Source organism: Cervus canadensis, chromosome 5 (assembly GCF_019320065.1).
Source record: "Cervus canadensis isolate Bull #8, Minnesota chromosome 5, ASM1932006v1, whole genome shotgun sequence".
NCBI classification, from domain to species: domain Eukaryota; kingdom Metazoa; phylum Chordata; class Mammalia; order Artiodactyla; family Cervidae; genus Cervus; species Cervus canadensis.
Window position 1 is genome coordinate 97,053,140 of NC_057390.1, and position 21,912 is coordinate 97,075,051.

Here is a 21,912-nt window from a genome sequence, read left to right on the forward strand (position 1 = left end):
AGAGAGCGCCTCACCCCCTCCCCATGAATGTCAGTCAGACTTGGCGGCTCATTTCTAATCCACAGAACAGGTGGAACTGATGCTGCGAATCTTGAGGTGAAGCCATAAAAAGGACAGGCTCTGCCCGGCTCGCCTTCTCTGAGCGTGCCTGCTCTGGGAGAGTCACCCGCGTGTCCAGAGGACACCCAGGCAGCCTGTGGAGAGGCCTGTGCGTGGAGGGACTGAAGTCTCCCACCAACAGCCAACACCAAACTGCCTACCATGTGACTGAGCCACCCTGGAAGTGGCCTTTGGACCCTGGTCCAACTTTTAGATGACTGTGGTCCTGGCTGCTACCTGATGGCAATGTTATGAGAGGCTCTAAACCAGGTTACTTCCAGGCTCCTGACCCACAGAAAATACGGGCGATTTTGTTTATTGTCGTTAAACCCACTAAGTCTGGGGGCAATTTGTTTTGTAGCAATGGATGAAAATCAGCAACCTTGGAGCATTTAGGTGCTATCTTATAAGGGAGTTCAAGGGACTTCCTTAAACACAAAGTTTATGGTCATACCATGCTTATAGTAAGAATTCTGTAATGAGGAAATGTCCTATACATAAAACCACAACACGGCTGATTAACAGCCAATTTTAAATACTCCATTGGTCAAATTATACTACCTTAAAACCTAACAACTACAATAAATGTTGGGATGTGATACAGAAAAGTATCACGAGACAGTTCTTCTTAAAGGCTGGTTTTTGTTTTTAAAAATTATATATTACACATGCGTAGGGAAAAAAATCTAGAACGGCCATCAAAACTTTAACAATAACTTTATCAGGGTAAAAGCATTAGTATTTTTTCTTTTTTAATAATCTTTGATTTTCTTCAAAATCTACAATATTTTTATATATTACTAGTTTCTTTTTTTTTTTTTTACAATGCATGATCCAATTAGGTCAGCAGCTATGCCACATAACTGGTGTCTCTACTCCTGACAACTAACACAGTTAGTGGCACATAGTAGGTGCTCAGTGAAAGTGAACAGAATGCCCTTTAGTTATAGATTCTGCCTACTGGACAGCTGCTCTAAGAAGGGATGTCAGGACAATGTGAATCCACAAAGCTCAAGGATGTGAAAAGGCTGCAGTCAATTTTCACAGGAAAAGAGGCTACTAAGTATAGGAAATCATTTCAACACTGTATTCTTAGGGCACGGTAACCACTTTTCTCTTTGAAACTAAGTATTTTGAGTGATTTATTATAAATTTATAATGACAGTTGTGAACACCCATTTTTTTTTTCTTGGCATGAGAACAGAGTCTGTTGATTGCCTTGCTGCTTAAAATAGTTTCTAAGTGTCCTCATAATAGCATGTCACCTGTAAACAGGTTTCAAGCCAATGCAAATTAACAAATGGTGAACAGATGGACTAAGAACTGACTTTTGTCGGGAGAGAGTTAGCAACAAACACTTCTGGCTCCAGTCTTGTGGGACCATTAGAAAGTCTTTCACTTCTCACCACGCATCCTGCCTCAGTAGACAAGCCATGCAGGGAGGATGACAAGTTATAGGGCCCATTAGACTTCTGAGAGCCAAAAGTTGAGATGTGCAGAATCGCCAAGTCAACATGTGCTAAGCATCAGACAGAAGAAGCTTTTTGCCAAATGGTGAAAACTCCCTCTATCCTGCATCACTCGAAGAAGCTGGCCCTGCTGTCTCTGGAAAGGATGGCGCCTGTGTGTGTGGCAGACAAAAAGGAACTTGCTGGAGGCCGGCTGGTTATGTTCATCCCACCCTGGAAGCAAATGCTACTGGTGAAGAAAATCCGAAAATCATACAAATGGTGTGTCACAAGCATCCACTGGCGAGAGAAGAGACCCCCCAGAATCATCCCCTGTAGTTTTCCCAGCTCCTCACTGGTCTTTCTCCTCCCTGTTCTCAAGTCTCCCCCAGCACCATCTCCTTGGGGAGGCCTTCTTTGACCACTTGTTTTAAGCAGCCTCCCCTCCTTACCATCCTAGGTGTTCCCTTCATAAGTACTTATCATAACCAGAAATTACTGTATTAGTTTATTTATTTGTTTAGGGGTACTTGCTTTTTGCCTTTTCTCCCCAGAAAATCAAAAGCTTTGGGAAGATGGGACCATGTCTGTCTTGCTTGTGACTGTATCCCCAAAGCTGAGGACAGTGCATGGCAGACAGGAGGTATAATAAATATTTGCTAACCAAACATAATATAAATGAGATCCTGTGTAAAGGCAAACAACTGAATGTCCCCTGCCAACCCCCTTCAGACTGGAAACTTTAAAACGTAGTTTGTAACTGAGGATATAAAGGAAAGAAGGTACAACAGGAGAACAGGCTGAGCTGGGCAAATGTGTTTAAAAATCAGGTCAAGCCTTTGGGAGGCAGCACCCCTTCCAGGGGAGTCTGTGTGTGGAATGGAAAAACCGCCAGCAAAGACTGGTGTATTCAATTTCTGATTCTAATCACTGAGTGAGCCATGGCCCTCAACTCCTGAGGTTCTGAGTAAAGGCCAACCCAATGGGTGGAACAACTATGGCATATTCAAAGGAATACTACACAGCAACAAAAAAGAACAAGCAATCTAACAGATATTATGTTGAGTGAAGACAGCTCATATAAAAGATTACATACTGTGTGATTACACCCATATGAAGTTCAAGAACAGTTCAAATTAATTGTTCAAAGAAGTCAGGACAGTGGTCAACTTAGGGAGGTGGCGGCCTGTGTACAGGGTGGGAACGTGAGAAGAACCCTCATGGAGTTCTGGAAGTGGTGGCCAGTGGCGTGATCCAGGTGGAGCTACCCCAAGGTAGACACGTGAAAAAAACCATCCATCTGATCGTATACTTTACAGTGTCTGCTCTCTCTCCTACTGGGAAAAGGAAGAGCACATGTATTACTAAGGGAGGCCAGCACTGATTCTAATCCCAGGGCTACCAGATTTTTTAGACGGCCTGCAGTTTATCAAAACGTGCTCCTCCGTGGTCTCATTTGTGAAATATGGAGAATTGCACTCATACTCTGCCAACTCTGGGAGTGTGAAAGGAAACAAAGAATAAGCCATGAGGTATCTTACAGTCCTAGAGACACACACAGAACAGGTAAACTAGGAATTGCATTATAACTGCTTCTTTGAAGACCTATGCAGAATAGGTTACCTACATGTTTGGTCTCCAATCTTAACAGAAACCTTTTTAAAAAAAACCTTTAAAAAAAAAAAAAAAGAAAGAAACAATCTTGCCAAAATGAGTTTCCATTAGCCAAAAGCAAGCACAAAGTAGAGTTTACCCAGGAGGAAAGAACTTTTTCCAACCCATCACTCACTGAGGCGGTAAGACGAGAGTCGTGGGTTGAGCCTTTGGTCTACGTTTAGCAGACACTCCCATTTGGTTAGCGGAACGTTTCAACGACTGTTGATTCAAAAGGCCAGATGCCAGACCTGCGTGGTACTGCAACTGCAGAGGAAAACCAAACAAAAGGGGAAGAAAAATAACATTTGGTAAAAGTAGGACAAGGGCTATTAAACTATCAATACTTGATACATCTCACCAGCTCAGAACATTTTTAATAATTTCAAATATACCCGCTAACATCTTGCTTCAAGAAATGTATTCATAGGAGATAATCAGACAAACAGGAAAACAAACATGAATAAGGTGCTCATCATGGCATTACAAAATGATAAAGAACTGGAACCAATCTAAATGCCCAATAATAAGAGGGAAATTGGGTAAATACATAAAGAACTTTACAACATCATTTTATTAAGTTAAAAAGAAAAAGGTATTGTAAACAAAGAGGCACTTAAAAACATTCTCTAGAAGGTTAAAACATGCTCTCTAAAAGGTTAACTGTGTATTTCTGAGTAGAATTGTGGTAATTTTTTACTTCTCTTTTCACTTCTGTTCACATCTGCTTTATGTAAATGAGTTTAAAGCTTCTGTCATTTTTTAAAAAGAGGATCCGGTGGGTTTCCTTAAAGACAAATTAGTTCTAGGAACCCTTGCTACTGTCATGTCTTGCTCGCAATAAAAAAACATGTAACTCACACTCCACTGTGGCAACAGGAGCACAACAAGCTGATCATAAACAGATTCAAGCACACAGCTGGGCTGCTGTCCCCAGGGGTTAAGACACAAGTATGGGTCACAAAACAAGCACAGGAACATATCTCATGACAATGCACACAAATGCATACAGGCTCACTAAAGAGAACTGGCTGCAGAAGTTAACTCCACTCCATGCACATGCAATCGGAACAATACAAGTGAGGAAGCGGCCGACTCTAAGCGGGCTCAGAGCCAGCATCATTTGCTTTGTTCTGGACAAACTGCTGAGCATCGAGGTTACTCAGGACAGATCATTTTACTTCTCTAGACTTTCTCTACTGGAAAAGAGAAATAATACTGCCTAGTTCTAAACCAAACAGGACTTAAAAAAAAAAAAAAAAAAAACCTTTACTGAGTTACAATTCATACAAAATAAAATGCATACATTTTAGGTGTCCAGTGTGGTGATGTCTTGGTAACATACACCTGTGACACTGCCACCCTCATCAAGACACAGACAACTTCCATCACTGCAGAAAGTTCCCCTTCGCCCCACGCAGGCAATCTCCCCCTGCCCTCAGCTCCGATCATCAGGATCTTTTGATTTACAATACAGCTCATCACTCTTACTCGTTAAAAAATGAAGCTCATCTCCAATTTGACAAATGACAGTGACACCCATTTTCCTTTTTAAATCCTGTACTTTTGTATTTTAGATGTGAAGAGTTGTCATCCATCTCTATAACAAAATTATCCTTGAAAGGTATCCCAATTTTGAACAGATGTAAATAAAACATTCAAATGTGAAAATGCCAAGCTTGGATTGAGACCATTTATAACACCCAACATGTTTCTTTTTCCCTCCTCAAATTAAGCAAGGTCTTTCAAACATTTATTTAGAATTAACTGAATATACAAATAGCAATTCATTCTGTAGCTCTGAATTTCTTTTCAAAATGCTCTTCCATGGCATAGATTTCCTTTGCAGAGTAAGCTACATTACAGCTCATGGTAATGAAATTGGTGACCACCATATAAAAGGGGTTGGGCCCTGGATGCAAAGGGTAATAACGTCCTGAAAAATAAATGGCCTCCTGTAAAGCCATTGGGCTGCACACAAACAGAGAGTGAAAGAAAACACAACCAATTGAAATGATCTGCTTCTTGCAAGTGGCTATAAAAATGAAGATATCCAGTGACCCAGGAAAGAGTGAAATGTCTGTGTTTGGAGCATCCATATTGCTTTTTAACAGGCTCTTGATTTACTTGGTCGATTTGCTGTGGGAGCCTTATGGCTGCACAATACAAGACAGAGACATATCACATTCATAACAAAAATGGAGCTCTTCTCGAGGTGGAAAAGGGGGGGCATAATTTGGCTCTAAAAACTCATCACAGACCAATGAATTTTGCTCAAATTTATTTTTCTGCTACAGATTTCTTAAATGAGAAATCAATGGAAGCAAGGGACAGTACAAGTTTGAAAGACAATGTTTCAAAATGTCAGCTACTTGGGTTTCGATCCTCCCCACCAGAATTTGCAATGAGTGCAATATGCATGGGGCTTTATGGAATTAAAGGGAAAGACAGCTTGGCAGGGGCCCCTCCTGGCTCTCCTTCTCCTTCGTATCTTATTAGGGTCCATGCAAGCTCAGCCATTCCAGCCCTGCTGACTCTTTTAAGTGGAAGAGTCCTGCTAACTATGCAGTGTGGCAGGGTGATTCTGCCCACCTGGCATCATTTGCTCAAACAAACAAAAACCCCCAAACAGCAGAAATGCACCCTAGCTGCTGTCTGTCTTTCCCAGAGTTCCAATGAGACTTCTACCATCTTGGATGCTTTCAATGTACGCCACACCCGAGAGCACATGGAGATGGAAGGAGTTTTCTTCCCCCAGAACAGAACCTGCCCTTGAAAGCTGACTCACAGTGATTAAGCGACATTTGTTAATCATATATACGGTTCCCAGTTTCCAGGAACACAGATCCGACTGTCAAGATCTATAAGGGGCCCATTAAATATTTACCGAAGCATCTTTATAATGGGAGAAAAGGTCAAAGTTAATAAAACTGACAGGCAGCTCCTGTCCAACTGGATTTATACATTATTTAAGCACTAAATACTCCATTCCATGAAACACTGTGTAGATCTGCAAAGACTCTTGGAAAATGTTCACTCAGCCAATGGTTTTAAAACAGCAGAAGGGAGTTCAGAGCTAATCCACAAATTAACATTAAGAACATATCACTCCTCAAAATACTGCCATAAGTGTTCAATTACAGGTTCGGTAATATTTTCTATAAAAATATATTTCAATAAACATACTTCGCTCCAAATGTCTGTGGCATGGAAACAACTCTTATTTCAAAAGGCAACTTTATCAAAGTTATAATGTGATTTTTCTATCCAAGATCATTTCTCCACTAACCAGCAAGAGTAAAATGAAAGTGGGAGAGAAATAAAACAGTCCATTCTCTGAACTTCCACATCTCGCAGCTGGGGGAATGGGACCGTTGTGTGGCCAGCTGGGGGGAAGGGGTCTTTACTGACTGCTGCTTGGCAGTCCTAGCTATTTCCGTGTCCTCTGAATTTTGAGAGCAAATTTCTCAGTTCCAAGAGAAACCTATCTATTCATGTCAAACTTCCACTTTCTATAACAAACGTCATATTTTTCGGTCAGTTCTCAACCTAAAGCCTTTTCTAATCAATTATACCTACTAATTAGCTCTATGTCTGCGATATTTTCAACACCTTATAATGATCTGAGGGAAACACCACTTTGAATTAGGAAAACCTTGATTTACTGAATAAATGCTGTTTTAGTAATATTAGACATGCACAAGTGTGGAATGTGATCAGGTCCTGGTGAACTCCAGTGTACAGACTAAGAGCCTCTAGAATGTGCTGCTGGACCCGCTACTAATAAAAGCTGTGTGATCTCACATGGCTCATTTGCATTATATTTTCTCCAAGGACCCACCAAGCTCTGAAGTTTAATTCCAAGCTCTAGGCTTCTGAAGACATCACAAGGGTATTTGGTTTCACCAAAAACTGGTGAAGTAATGTCCCTACAATTTCATACAACAGCAAACCCTTTTCCTCTGGATAGCCTAAGGTCTTTATTTTTAAAGTCCAAATTATTGAGGCTCAAATCCAGGTAGCTTTAATATACTTCAAATTACAAATGACAAAACAGACTGAGAGGAAACAATATGAAAGGAAATTATTTAAAAAACAGAACTCAAATGCAAAGTTTCTGATTTAAACCTCAGGTTCAGAAAATCAAGTGAGCAATGGTCCCCTTAGTTAGTCCTCCAACTGGTTTTCCATGTTCCACACTGTTCTGAAGGCTCTACCTGCTCCAAGATAAATAAAGGGCATGTTCTGCAATAGACAGAAGTTTGAGAAGAAAACAGGAAATTCATCACACTGATCACATTCAATATACCGATTAAGCCACTGGCATTCGATCAGGCCTAGAACTTAAAAGCTGATGTGTTTGCTAGAACCCCCCTGGCATCCGGGGTACAGCATCTATTCATAAGCAACGTGATCCTCCCCATGCCATATGGCCTGAATCCCACTTTAAGAAAACTGACATTCAAAAATCTTAAAATTTATAAGCCAGCTCAATCAAGGTTTGATTCTTCCTACCATGAAAATTATTATTTTCTTTTCCATCAAAGGCTTCTTGGGGAGGTGGGGAGCAAGTTAAAAACAGCAATGACAGAGTTCTCCTTAACCTTAAAGGCATTTCAACTCCATTTTTAAAAAATCACTTTACACAGAATTACATATAGATTCTCCTAAGAATGCGAGGAAGACACATTGGTACTTCCAGTAACTGAACCCTCTCGATGAAGAATGCGACAGAGCCAAGCTATGATAAATTCTGGCTGCCTTAGCGCAGCGGGCCCACAGGAGAGAAAGAAGAGATCAAGGGCTGGAGAGCCCCACCCTCCTCCCTGCACAGAGCATCCAGGCAGGGGGGCCTGATGTTCTTTCTTGGGCCAGGAATGAAGCTGGCCACGAGAGAGACACACTGTGAGGACACATCCTTGTTACTACTGATAACTCTGTATTCTCTACAGCGTGCAGGGTAGTGCGTTAAGAACAGGAGATGCTAATGAATTTGTCAACTGATAAGTGGGCTGGCCGACTGGTGAAGCTGCCCTGGCCTGGCCTGTGGCTGGAGCCAACCTAGAGAACAGAACGACTCCATCAGACAGCCCTCTCGAGGCTGGTTTCTAACAAAAGCAGACTCTCAGCTTTGCAGATGCTCACTGTCATGACAGAGCCACGAAACAGCCCTGACTCCCTCTTATTCTAAATGCTAAAAAAGCAGGTATGTCAAACCCCTCTGCAGGCTTGAGCTCAGGAAAAAGCCTTCGTAGGGGCTGCCCTCCGACTGCTTCAACTCACAGAATTCTAATGTCAGAGAGGGGGCCTGGAGAAGCCGCCCTCCACCTCCACTCTGCCCTACTTTATGGGAGAGGAGACTCCGATCTTAAAGAGGTCACCAGCCCAGGGTCTCACACATCATAAAAGGGAAACAAGCCATTCAGGGTTCAACTCACATACTTTGTCCTGTTGTTTTACGCGTGCTGCATCTTTTTAACCCAGGACCTGGCATTTGTTATCACTGCTCAGGCCGTGAAACGCAGCCCTTCTTCTCAGGCCAGGACCCAGAGCTGAGGGAAGGAGGACAGAGCGTCGCCAGCGTTTGCCCGCTCCTGTCCGCTCCCTCACTCTCACCTTTCAGCGCTGATCTGTCACATGCCTTTTTCTTCCTACTGGGTCATGTCTAAGGTGGGGAGTTTGGGGAAGTTCTAAATGCTCTCATTTTACGGTTTTAATACCATGTAGAAACAAAAAATTCAAAGACGAAAGAATCAAGAAACTACAGACACCTCAAGATAGTCAAAAACCTAGTTTCTAGACTCAGCAGTAACACATCTGACCTTCCTAGCAGCCTTGACAGTGTTCTAATGGGGCAACTGTGCTAGTGGAGTACTTCATGGGTTTTTATAAATCATCTTATTGCCCAGGAGCAGCCACATGCATAATCCGTTTTTACTTAGGCTTCTCTTTGAGAATTTGTGTAATACATCATGACAGTAACAGGCAAGGACATTAGCCATGGAGGACCGCTTCCCCTGCAGAGCACTGACCAGAACAGCCAGAGCTGGTGGGTCTAAGGGCACTGAGAATCCTTCCAAGAGGCGAGAGCACACGCCAAGCTCACGGCCCCAATCCAGGGACACACGACACCTGGATCAATTCACGCCACAGACACCTGGATCGAGCCACACGCCATGAAGCTGCCATATGCGTATGCGGCACTGGGGGTGGGGGAGGCCACTGTGAGATTCTCATTCTCATACTTAGGAGTCATATTTCTCCTAAACCATTAAGCTTTCAACTAAAACCAATATTTGTGCAAAACTAGGAACACTTCGTCACCACTTTGAGTTGCAAAGACCTTTGCCCCTCATTATTGAAATGTGTTTTGTTCCCAGCTAATGAGAAGGAACCATGTATTACAATAAAGCCCTGTTTCTTCTTTTGAACATAACTCTGAGGAAAGAAATAAGCAAGGGTGCCTGGTATTATACGTGCCAAGGAAAACAGCTACAGAAAAATACCATATATCTAATTGTTTTGCTCAGGTTTTTATCTAAATATTAGACAATGATATTAGCTTCTTGTCTCCTTTTATCTCCTAATGCTTCTTTCAAATAGCCAGTATGAAAAAAAGAAAGAAGGAAAGAAAGAAAAACATCCTCACATTTGAGCTTTTATGGGTAGATGATCTCTTTACTTGGGCAAAACAGCATCAATAAACCATAAGAAGGAAGCCTCCAATTTATTTGCCTATTTGTTCTCTACTGGGAAGCTGGGTTCAGGCCTTTCAATTACCATGAAAGCAGGACACCAAACCGAGGGACCCGCTTCTGCTCAACTGTGGCATCATTTACATCCCGAAGGCCGTCTGGGTTTCTTTCTTCCTGCATGTGAATCCTCAAATGTCCAGACTTTAAAACTGTCAAAGAAGTAAATCAAGAGGACAGAAAGCAGCCTTTTTCTTTCTTAAATATCTGTAATGTTTAGGCCTGCTTACAACTGTTCCTGTGGAATGTTTCAGAACTCACACCTTTATTAATAGGCCTTTCTCCACAACGCTTTTGTTTACACAGCAGCTGTATGCATGTTATCATACTTAGAAGATGCCAATCAGTCGGAAGAGTTATCACTCAGATATCCAAACAGATTCACTAAACGGTAAACTGTGACTGCGGCTAAAAATGGAGGGAACATCCATCACAGAGACTATTTGTAGAGGGAGAGAGAAAGCAGACAAAAGAAAGCCAAAAAGGAAAGACAAGCTACAAACACTAACAGACCAGGGTGTTGCCCATCTCCTATGAACCAACTCACATTTCACACCAGGCTCTCAGCCTCTGTACCTGAGGGGTCCCAGAGAGCAAGTCACAGGCTCACAAGGATCTTGGAGGAAGGTCACAGGGCCACTTAGGAAGATGTAGGCAGGAAATACAAACAGGATCAAGGCAAATCTGACAGTGCACTGATGAGGGCATCCTAACAGCTTATTAACGGACGGTGAGAACACGCTCTCTGAAGAGGACAACATGGTGGCAATCTTGCTCACCTGCATTCCGATTAGAGGAAGCAGTTCATGTCAGAAGGGCCATCCGTAATTAGGCTTGAACCACCCGAGAATCACGATCCATTCACACACTACACTATATCCCGCAAACACAAAATGTATCCTAGACCTTCCTCCACTACTGACTAAAAGAGAAGCAGCAGAGGAGAAGCACATATCTTGGAACTGGCTTTGTATTTCCACCAGAAATGCCAGATACTAGTTTTTTCTTGCATACCTGGGTCAGAAGTCTAAATCAGATGGCTAGAATTATGCCTAAGGTCCCTTCAAACGCTGAAATTCTGTATTGTTGTATTTCTCTACGAAACTGCAGTCTGAACTTGCATTGGTGAAATTTAAATATGCTTATGAACACAAATATTGTACCAGTCACCAAAAGCCTCCACTTTAGGCAGTTAAAGGGGGGAAGGGCTCTCTGTGATGTCTGATGCGGGTGTTAGGTAAAACCTTACTGTTGCTGTTTAGTCACTCAGCCGTGCTGACTCTTTGCAACCCCTTGGACTGCAGCACGCCAGGCTTTCCTGTCCTTCACCATCTCCCAAAGTTTGCTCAAACTCATGTCCATTGAACCAGTGATGCCATCCAACCATCTTATCCTCTGTCGCCTCCTTCTCCTACCATCAATCTTTCCCAGCATCAGGGTCTTTTCCAATGAGTTGGCTCTTTGCACTACGTAAAACCTAGTGTGCAATGCTGGAGGCCCAGCAAGTAGCACACGCCTGTTGACAAACACTAGTTCGTCATTCTCCCCAAACATTCATAGGTGAGGTCTGTGGGAAGAACTGAATATTTCCACATAATAGGTATGTCCCTGGCTATTCCTTTTTTCCTCTTCCTCCCCTTAAAGAAAATGGGGGTGGCGGGGGTGGGTTTCCAACTAAGAAATGAGTAAAGTGAAAACCACCGGACACTTCCATATCTTGATTCTAGCCACTGACTTCTGAGCATTAATTCTTTGCCGAGTTATCACTGAAAAGACTTCAGTCAAGAAACTAGTAAACATGATTTTTTTAATATGATCAATCCGATCAATTTAAAATTCCGATTAGATTATTATAAACTTCTTTTACAGGTAGAAAAAATGATTCCTATGTGCTCAAAGTTGGCTTAGATGTAGTTGGACAGTTTAACTCTTCCTTTATCTCATGTAATGAAATGCTCATTTCTGCTTTAAGCATCATTTCAATGACCATCAAAAGCAGCCCCCCATCAGCTTCTGCTTCCTTCCATCAGCCAGTCATCGGCTGGAGTCAACTGGCTCCAAATCAGGGGTCTGACCAGCCTCACCCCACCCCTCCCTTACCCGGGAAATGAAGCCAGGAGGTAGAGAAGAAGGAAAGGAAGCACAGATGCGACTCAGAAGGAGGAAGAATGGGAAATGGCCCTATGATCACTGACTTTTAAAAGATTATAACTGTGATGTCAGACAAGCTGAGAATAACAGGAGTGGAAGGAAAGGAACAGTGAGCTGCTCAGGTCAAAGGCCTGTGAGAGCAGAAATCAGGAAATAGAAGAAAACATTCAGGAAGATGCATTTTTTTTATTGATCATTTTTAACAACTGCCTTTTCCCTTCAGGAATAGGAGGAACAAGGTCAGGTGGCTTAAGGGGCAATAAGTCTAAAGAGGCAAGTGCTTTCCTTTGTACTCTGGCAGAAAGGTTGAAACTCCAGAGGCAGTGTGGCCACCGGGTAGGGGGACGAGCTTTGTAGTCAGATGGCCCTGAGTTCAAACCTCAGCTTCAGCACAAGTGATCCTGGGCATCACTGGGTGTTTTCTCTCCCCTCTGAGCCTATTTCTTCCTCAGTCCAATAATGAGAGATGGGGGGATTTTTTTTTCTCTCACAAGGACAAAGCTGTTCTCTTGTTGACTAAGCACACTCCCTAAAGCAGACTTTAACAGTGCTTTTTCCTTATAGCACAACAACCCCATGGAGAGAGGAATGGCAGCCTCCTCTTACAGAGGAAGAAATGGAAGGTTCAGTGGTAGGAATGAAATGATATGATGCATGCAAAAGACTTAAGCACAGGGCCCAGCACCCCGAGAACAGACAGAGTTGGTCTTGCGATTATCAGAAGTGACTATGCCCCCAAATTCACCTCTTCCAACAATGCCAGGAATGAGAATGTTCACAACTAAGGAAAAGTATTGCCTTTTAATGAGGGCTTCCCTCATAGCTCAGTTGGTAAAGAATCCACCTGCAATGCAGGAGACCCTGGTTCGATTTCTGGGTTGGGAAGATCTGCTGGCAAAGGGATAGGCTACCCACTCCAGTATTCTTGGGCTTCCCTTGTGGCTCAGCTGGTAAAGAATCTGCCCGCAATGCAGGAGACCTGGGTTCAGTACCTGGGTTGGGAAGATACCCTGAAGAAGGGAAAGGCTACCCACTCCAGTATTCTGGCCTGGAGAATTCCATGGACTGTATACTCCATGGGGTCGCAAAGAGTCGGACACGACTGAGCGACTTTCACATCACTTCTTTTAATCAAACACTGTCACTCTAAACATGTCAGATAATAAACTGGCAAGTGTAATGGAAAAAGGAAAAAAGCTCCCCCCTCCAGGCTGTTCTGAGCCAGCAGGTACACTGAGGAGGCGCCCCAGCTTGGCTCTTCTTGTACAAACAAGGAAAGGAATCCATCACACTGTGACGCCTCGTGGCCGACCCTGTAAAAGTCTCCCCAGAACCCAGGACAGCTGTGCGGGACCTGTGGAAACACGGGAAGCACTCCACACAGAGGCAAAGAGGATCCATGCGGAAGGATGCGTAGGATCCTTCCTACGAACACTCAAAATGCCCAGAAACTTGGCTCAACCTTGTTGCACTAAACAAGAACGTTACAGAGCATTTTTCAGGCAGCTGACAAAGAACTCAGCACAGGAAGATCAAAGTCTCTTTCCAGACTCCCTGAGTACGGCTGTCCCTAGGTATCTGCGGGTGACTGGATCAAGGACCAGAAGTGGGTGCCAAACTCCGCAGACGCTTAAGTCCCATACATAAAAAGTGCAGCATTTGCATATAACCTACACACATCCTCCTGGGTACTTTAAACCATCTCTAGGTTACTTGTATAATAACATCTAATACAATGTACATGTTAGGTAAATAGTTACAAGAACAAGGTGGATGCTATGTGAATAGTTGCCAGTGACAGCAAATTCAAATTTTACTTTTTGGAGCTTTCTGGAATTTTTTTTCCCAAATGTTTTCTCTCTGCAGTTGGTTGGATCTGAGGAGGCAGAACCCATGGATACAGAGGACCGACTGGACTGTTCTTGTTTCCTTCTTTAGTGGACTACTGAAGGTTTTCTGTTGGTTTAAGTTCTGACTGAGGAAATATGAGAAAAGGTAAAAGCAGGAGTCAATGTAGGATTTTCTTATGACAAATGTGGCAAAAAGATATTTTCTTTTGGAACGAAAAAGAAAGGCAAAAGTCACACATACAGTAGGTATGCTTCTGGTTTAAAACAAACGACAGGTCAGTTTATTTCTACTGATCAACAGGACTGAGGCACAGTTTCTTAATCCATTGAGAGTGTAGGTACGTAGTCAGCTACCTGAATGTAAACCATCAGCCCTCCACTTAACCAACTGTGAACTCAGGTGAGTTATTCAACATTCCGGAGTCTCAGTTCTCTTCTATTCTATCACAGATGATACTGCTACTCGATACCACATGATTACCCTAGAAGCAATCTGGAGTTTCAAGAAGCAAAATCACAGTCAGGTTCTTGAAGTCAGTGAAGATTAAGCACGTGAAAGCACTGAACAAAGTGGCTGGCATAAAATACAGACTCAAGGAATGTTTGCTATGATTATAATTCGGCTGAGGTTGCTGAGCCAGGGACAGTCAGGCTGAGTGGGAGGGGTGACTGAGCCAGTAACTGGAAGGCCCTGCCTCTGATGAAAAGCCTCAGAGATGAGCCAGTGAAAAACAGGCCTGTTTCTAGGTGGATCTGGGCTGGTGAGTGTACAGGGATCGCAGGACCACAAGAGCTGAGCCTCTGACACAAAACAGGTTACTCTGATGGACTAGCTATTTATTTACTTCTATGATGCTTTGCAGCCCTACTGAAACTCCGAACTGTGCTATGAAGAACAAGTCCAATAACCAAAATGGGGATCAGCAGCAGGCAGCCAGGAATGTCTGGGAAGAAACAGCAACAACACAGCTACCATCAGATACATCCAACCAGATGTTAGGAAGCAGCTTCCACTGGGACCAGAGACAGGAGAATAACAGGCAACTGGTGCCACAGCTAGTGTCTTCTTTCATTACAGGATACTCAGATAAATACAGTGCTTTTTCCCTTAAGTATTCGGCGGGTAGAAGCTGAGAAGAGCTGAAGCTTGTTCAAGCCAGTCCAGAAGTCTTTCTGAAGCACCGTTTACAGGGCTGATGACTATACCCTAGAGTATGGTTTTTTGTGTATCTGTCTTTGCCAGACTGTCTCACATCGTTTAACAAGCCTCACAGGCTTAGCAGAGGGGCCTGCACGGATGTTCAATAAATCCTTACTGAGAATGAGATAACTTGATGGATGCCGAGTATAGCGCTAGACATGGATGGATGTAAAAAGAAATGCTCTCTGCTTTTAGGGGGTCAAGACTTGCCTAGAATACAAGCTCCATGAGAGCAGCTAAGAGCTCCACAGAACTCCCTAGTCTTCACTGCTAGGTCCCCAGTGTCTAGAACAACGCTCAGCATCACAATAATAATAACATGAACCAAAGTACACAATGGGGCTTCCCAGGTGGCGCGAGTGGTAAAGAAGCTGCCTGCCAGTGCAGAAGACACAAGAGGTGTGGTTTTGAACCCTGGGTGGGGAAGACCCCCTGGAGGAGGAAACGGCAACCCATGCCTGCATCCTTGCCTGGAGAACCCCACGGACAGATTAGCCTGGGGGGCTGCCGTCCACAGGGGCCACAGAGAGTCAGACGCGACTGGGCACACACAACGTGTACACAGGGCTCGTTGTAACTAGGTTTTATTCTAATTCACTTAACTCAATTAATCTATACAACCACCTCATGAGGCAGGTACTATTAGCTCTATTTTACAGATGAGGAAAATGGAGCCACAGATGGTAAGTGGCCTGCTCAAGGCCATGGAGCCAGTAAGGCCTGGACTCTGGACGGCTTGGCCCCGGAGTCCCTGCTCTGCAACCACACTTGATGGCTTCTCCAGAACTTGGCATGTTCTCCGGAAGGATTTTTATTTTTATTTCCTTTTTGCTTTTCTTTTTTTAAACAAACCCTTGTATCAAAGCGTTTTTTTAAAGTAAATGAATAGATGAATACATAAGTAGCAGGGGACAGCTCCAGGAGACCTGAACTAAACGCCAGAGTATGGAGGGAGTCTGGACTCTGAATCATCTTCACGCAGAAGGCTCTGCAGAGCAGGAGGACGGTGGGGCTCCGTGGCCTCCCCTCCTCCCCAGTGCGGCCTTTCCCAGTCACCCAGTTAATACGGGTCTGCTGTGCAGTGCCCGGGAAGCAGAGAAAGCCAATGAACCCACAGACAGGCCCTCAGCAGACAGGAACGCATCTCCCCCAGGCTCCTGCCTGCTGCCACGTGAGGGTGCAAACTGCACACACCACCTCTTCACCCAGTGCGTGCCTTCTCACACCAGAGAAATGGAGGATGGACAAGGAGCTGGCATTACAGAGCCACAGTTTTTTTGTTTTTTTTTCAATATAAAAATGTATAAAAAGTTCTGAAAGTCAAAAGCTTTCTCATCAATACAGATGCTAAAATTCCTGTGGCAGCAAAAACTGACATGAACTGATGTGAGTCTGTTTACATCTTAATTTATCTCACTTAGTGTGAACAGTCAAACGTCTTGTTACACAACATTTGGTTACAGGGTACTGCCCCAGACCCTGCTGGAGAACTTCGTGGTATATGAACCACACTACCTTTCAATAACCCAGAATATTCAAAACCCAGAACACAGACGCGAAAGCTCTGGAGGAAGAGCTGTGGACCTGGGACATGCGGTGGCGAGTGGGCTGGGCAGCACTTCTGCCTTCCTGTCACTCAAGTCTCAACCTGAACTTCACCTTCTTGGAGGTCATCTCATCACACCACAGGGTCTCACCTTAATCACAGCAGTAAATCCAAAGAGGTATTTTATACACACTGTTTCTTTCTGTGTTTAGTGTATATGTCCCCTGCTCTACCCCTCACCCTCCAACACCACACACTAACTGGATATAAAAGCTCCACTGAAACCCAGACCCCAGCTCTCTCCATCACCACTGTGCCTCCAACACCCAGAAGAGTGCCTGGCACATAGTTGTAGCTCAGTAAGTACTTGACGAGTGAAAGAAGAAATAAGGAAACACTCAGAAGAGGCACGGAAGCATTGCAGAACTGTGCACAGCCAGACCCACACACCCAGCCTACACAAATTAAAAATCCATGCCCTCCCAAGCAGTATGGATTTTTACACCCTCTGTGGACTTTATTTGGTAGACAATTGGGGGAGGGGTGCCCCTGAGGACATCAGGCCTGGGAGTGGTACAAGCAAAGGGCACTAGAATCCTCAAGTCATTTTTCAAAACAGCCTGAGCTCATCCACATCAGAACCGCCTATAGTGCGTGCTAAAGTTGCTCCAGTCATGCCCGACTCTTTGTGACCCCATGGACCCACCAGGTTCCTCTGTTCATGGAATTCTCCAGGCAAGAATATTAGAGGGGAATCTTTCCAACCCAGGGATCAAACCCGCATCTCTTACGTCTCCTGCATAGGCAGGTGGGTTCTTTGCCACTCGCGCCACCTGGGAAGCCTGAATCACCTACAGAATGCCCCCCAAAAATGCAGGTTCCACGGCCCCACCTTAAATCTGCTGGATTCGAATTTTTACCAGGAAACCCAGGAATGAAGACTCTAAGAAGCCACCCAGGCAGCTCAGACACACTGGAATTTGAATCCACTCATAGGACAATCTCAAAAATATTTGTTGACTCACTGATTGAAGATGTCAATCTCACCATGAATATGCTCACCATGAATATGCTCCACAAGGAAACCTCAGACCAGTTACAATTAGCTACTCTAAAGACACAACTCTTGTTGGCCCACTGCACAGATTCAGGGTTTGAAACATGGATGTAAAATGCTTCCACTGTCAAGAAGATTCTGACACCTATTAAAAAAAAAAAAATCTGTTTCCAGCATATATTGTTGAAGAGCGTCCTAGCAGGACACACAGCAGAGACAGAAAGAGCTTCTAGAATTCTGAGACTCTACCCCAGGCTCTAAACTGCACTTGATTAAGCAGACACAAAACCTGCACTGAAAGAGTCTTCAAATAGTTAAATTTTCAATCTTTATAAAAAAGAAAATCCATCAGATGTGATTGATAAGTGTACTTCTTAAAACTACGAGGAAAAAAGTGAAGATTGGCAACATTTTTTGCCATATAATTTGCTTTCTTTGCCTTTTTCCACAGCACTGCACATAAATCAAAGAAATGCTAAAGAGGCCCATATATCACCAACTGGCATTTCAAAACTATTTACCAAGTCTTTAACAGGCACAGGTCAGGGTAGGGAAAACCATGACCAAGGAGGCTGAAATTAAAGGGAGAAAGTTAACTCAACCACTGACAGAGAGTTAATTAAGTTTACAAGTAACTTTCCAATGAGCAAATTTTGCTATTTAATAAGAACAGCCTCCGTGAGGCGGGGTTACAAAATACGCAGGGAGGGTGAGAAGGAAGACGAGCCCGCAGAACTCTCCAAACAGGAGGGATGTGTGTTTGAACAAGCTGCCTTCCTATGATTAAGCACAGAGATCTGGGAACAAGGCAGGGGAAATGATGTTTTAATAAGGTGTGAGACAGGCCTGTGAGCTGCATTTTGCATTACCCTTGCGGAAAAAAAGGGGGGAGAGGTATCCAAAAGTTGTAGATCAAAGTACATAGGCTACTATGTGCGAGCTGCTGATAAAGGTGGCACAGAGGTCAAGAAAGGTGGGTTTACATGGGCTCTAATTCCCAGACAGAAAATGCAAAGATCCCTCAAAGGCAGCATGCTAAAATTGGTGGCTTACGTCCTCAGTTGCAAGGACAGAAAGAGATGTAAAAGGCTTTACCTGTCTGCCTTCATCAGTTCTGCTTACTGTAACAAAATGCCATAGACTGCAAGGCTTAATCAACAGACACTTATTTCTCATACTTTTGGAGGTTGGGGGGCTTCCCAGGTGGCTCAGTGGTAAAGAATCTGCCTGCCAATGCATGAGACATGGGTTCGATTCCTGGGTTGGGAAGAGCCCTTGGAGAAGGAAATGACAACGCACTCCAGTATTCTTGCCTGGAAAATTCCACAGACAGAGGAGCCTGGTGGGCTACAGTTCCTGGCGTCGCAAAGAGTCAGACACGACTGCACGCACGCGCACACACACAGGAGGTTGAGAAGTCCAAGATCCAGGCACCAGCAAACTTGGTCCCAGTGAGGGCCTTCTTTCCAGCCTGCACTTGGCCCCCATGTCATCGTGGGTCATGTGACCTGTTCTCTGTACTCACAGCACTCAGGTCCCTCGGCCTCTTTCAGTAAGGATAGCTAATCTCATTATGGGGGCCCGACTCTCGTGACCTCATCTAACTTAATCATCTGAGAGGCCCTGCCTCCTAATACAATCGTCCTGAGGTTAACATTAGGGCTTCAACGTAAGACATCCAGGAGGGATACAAACGCTCAGTCCACAATGTGGTCCAGCCGTTCAAGACAGCACAGGCCTGGTGAGGGCCTGGCCCGGCACTCCACCAGTATTCCAAGAAGGGCCCTGTGCACCGGCTCCAAAGCCACACTCCTTGGGGACAGCATCCCTCAGCCCCTCACCAGAGCACCGCTGGCCCTCCCCGTCCCAGCACAAGGAGAGTGGCTCTGATTTTAATGGAGTCACAGTCTCTTTGAAAAGTTCAGCTTTTAACACTACAGTCATCCCCCATGTACTCCTGCCCTCAACTGTACACTCTGGAAAAGCTAACTGCTGAGAGCCAAAATAATGAGAGAGCTCCAGTGAGAAAGAGGTTTAAAACCAGCTTGTAGGTAAAAGAGGGGGGAAAGGTCAGTCTTTTCTTCTCAAGAACTCGGTGTTTTATCATCTCTCTTTGCTGCTATATAATGAAATGCTAGCATCAGACAGATCCTCTTAGAAAGCAGATCAGGGACGCAGAGACATACTACTCTATTTCCAGTCAACCATGTGCAAGTGTCTGTGCAAATTTCTTAGAAGCATGCAATGAAAAAGAGACCCCTGATGGAAAATAGAAGTCCATTACATCAAAATGTGCTTTTAAAATACTAAGTGAAGATGCTGGAAGCCCATGTGTAACAGAAAGCAAAATGTTTCCTATAGGAGCCAGAGGTCTTCCTGTTGCACATGGTAAGTGTGAACAGCAACGTTCACTACACTCTCATCCCAAACCACAGAAACGACAGCAGAGTGTAAACCCATAAGGACAAAGAGAATAGGAGAGGCGACGACAACAGAAAAGATGTCAACTAAATTTTAAAAGATGCAGAGCACCGACCAGAACCACCTCAGCCGAGAGCAGTGTGCTGAAACTTCCTCTGGCTGCCAGGCAGAGGGGAGAACGAGGGAAACAGGGTTAGGGAAGTTAGGAGGATAGAAGAAGTCAAGAAAGAGCAAAGGGAACTGGACTGCGGAATTTGCAAAGACTCAGGAAGCGGAGGCACCCAGGATGGCAGAAGGCCAGATGTGGGGTAGGAATAAAAACAAGGTGGACTGGTGAAGTCTTTTGTAAACATAGACGGACCCCCATTCCCATCAGAATTCAGCAGAGGCTGCTCCAGGGAGGCTCAGGGACAGCTGAAAACAGGGGAACAGACCTGCCCTTTGAATAGTGAGGCAGCCTCCCTCCCGCTGCCTGCACAGAAAGCAACAGCAAATGCAGTATACAATACGGCTCGGCTGTGAACATCTCATAGCCATGAAACAGTGTAAAACCTGAATATTAATTAAAGCAAACTGATGGGGAGAAGGTGGGACATGCGGATTAAATCTTCACCATCCATACTGGAGTCAACAGATGACATCTAAGACAGCAGTCCAGGCAAGTTGTTCATAAAAATGCAGGCAGGGATCCAAAGAAACAACTAAAAGGGTTTAAAGGAGTTCCCTCCAGGGACTGGCTTGTGGAACAGGCAGACAAAGGACAAATACTTGTGCTATAAATCTTGTAGGCTTACTTATTCACCTTCCTGTATTCCTTTGATGAAAATAAAAACTATAACAGAAAAAAAAAACAAAATCAAAACAGAGCCTCAGTTAAGCAGGTCCCGAAAACATTAGGCCCCTGCACACTACAAAATGTGCTTCATCACCTGGGCACTATTAGTTTACTATAGTAACACTTAATTTTATTTCAAGTTTTATGGCGACAGTTAAAGGTTTTTACAATAGCAGATGCCGTCCCTCCCACACATCAATTAATTTGCAAATTCACTCAGGTTGCAGAACTAATGAGGTGCAGAAAGCTTTTTTCCTCTGGTGAATGCTGCCGTCAGAAGGTGGCTGTGGTGGGCGAGGCGATAACTGGGCTGTCAGCAGCGAGCCGGAGCCGAATGGGCTCCTGAGGCTGCTCTGCCTTAGCCCACGAGCCCTAAGGACCCGCCCGGCCTCCAGTCAAGAGAAGGAACATAAGGGCAGCCACTGTGAAAGATGGAAAAGCAATGGAAAAATTCTAGAGACCCGCAAGGGAGTGAGAGACAGTCTCCGCCTCATGAAATAGCATCATGGCTTTTATGCTCCTTTTTATAGGTTCTCATTTCGTGTTTACCAAGAAAGTAAACTTTTTGAAAAGAAAGGATGTGGCACTCTGAGTTCAACTCTGGACTGTGATTTGGCAAAACCGCCTCTCAAGCCCACACATTTTATTTTTTTTTTCTTTTTCTTCTTTCTGAAAGAGCTGAACCGAAGTAACCAACGTTGCTTCAGAACACGGGGTTGAAAATAGTTATACCGCTTCTGGCTCTGCCAAAGAACTGTCTCTCTTCTCATTTTCACTTAAAACCGTTTTTTTTTTTTTAATGACCCAAATGATAAGATGAACAAGAAGACACTTCTTCCTTTTCACCTATGCAAATAGCATTTTGTACAGAACAAGTCATCCACTGCAGATCTTAATAC

At 44.1% G+C, this 21,912-nt stretch overlaps 1 protein-coding gene across 2 annotated transcripts in view; it reads right to left on the reverse strand.

The window, feature by feature from the left end:
* MED27 (mediator complex subunit 27) overlaps positions 1-21,912 on the reverse strand; it is a 218,208-nt gene that overhangs the window by 144,308 nt on the left and 51,988 nt on the right. For both annotated transcript variants that reach the window (XM_043469913.1, XM_043469912.1), the window contains exon 3: positions 3,337-3,467. In XM_043469913.1, coding sequence (XP_043325848.1) covers positions 3,337-3,467 — 131 coding nt within the window. The remainder of the gene's footprint in view (positions 1-3,336; positions 3,468-21,912) is intronic.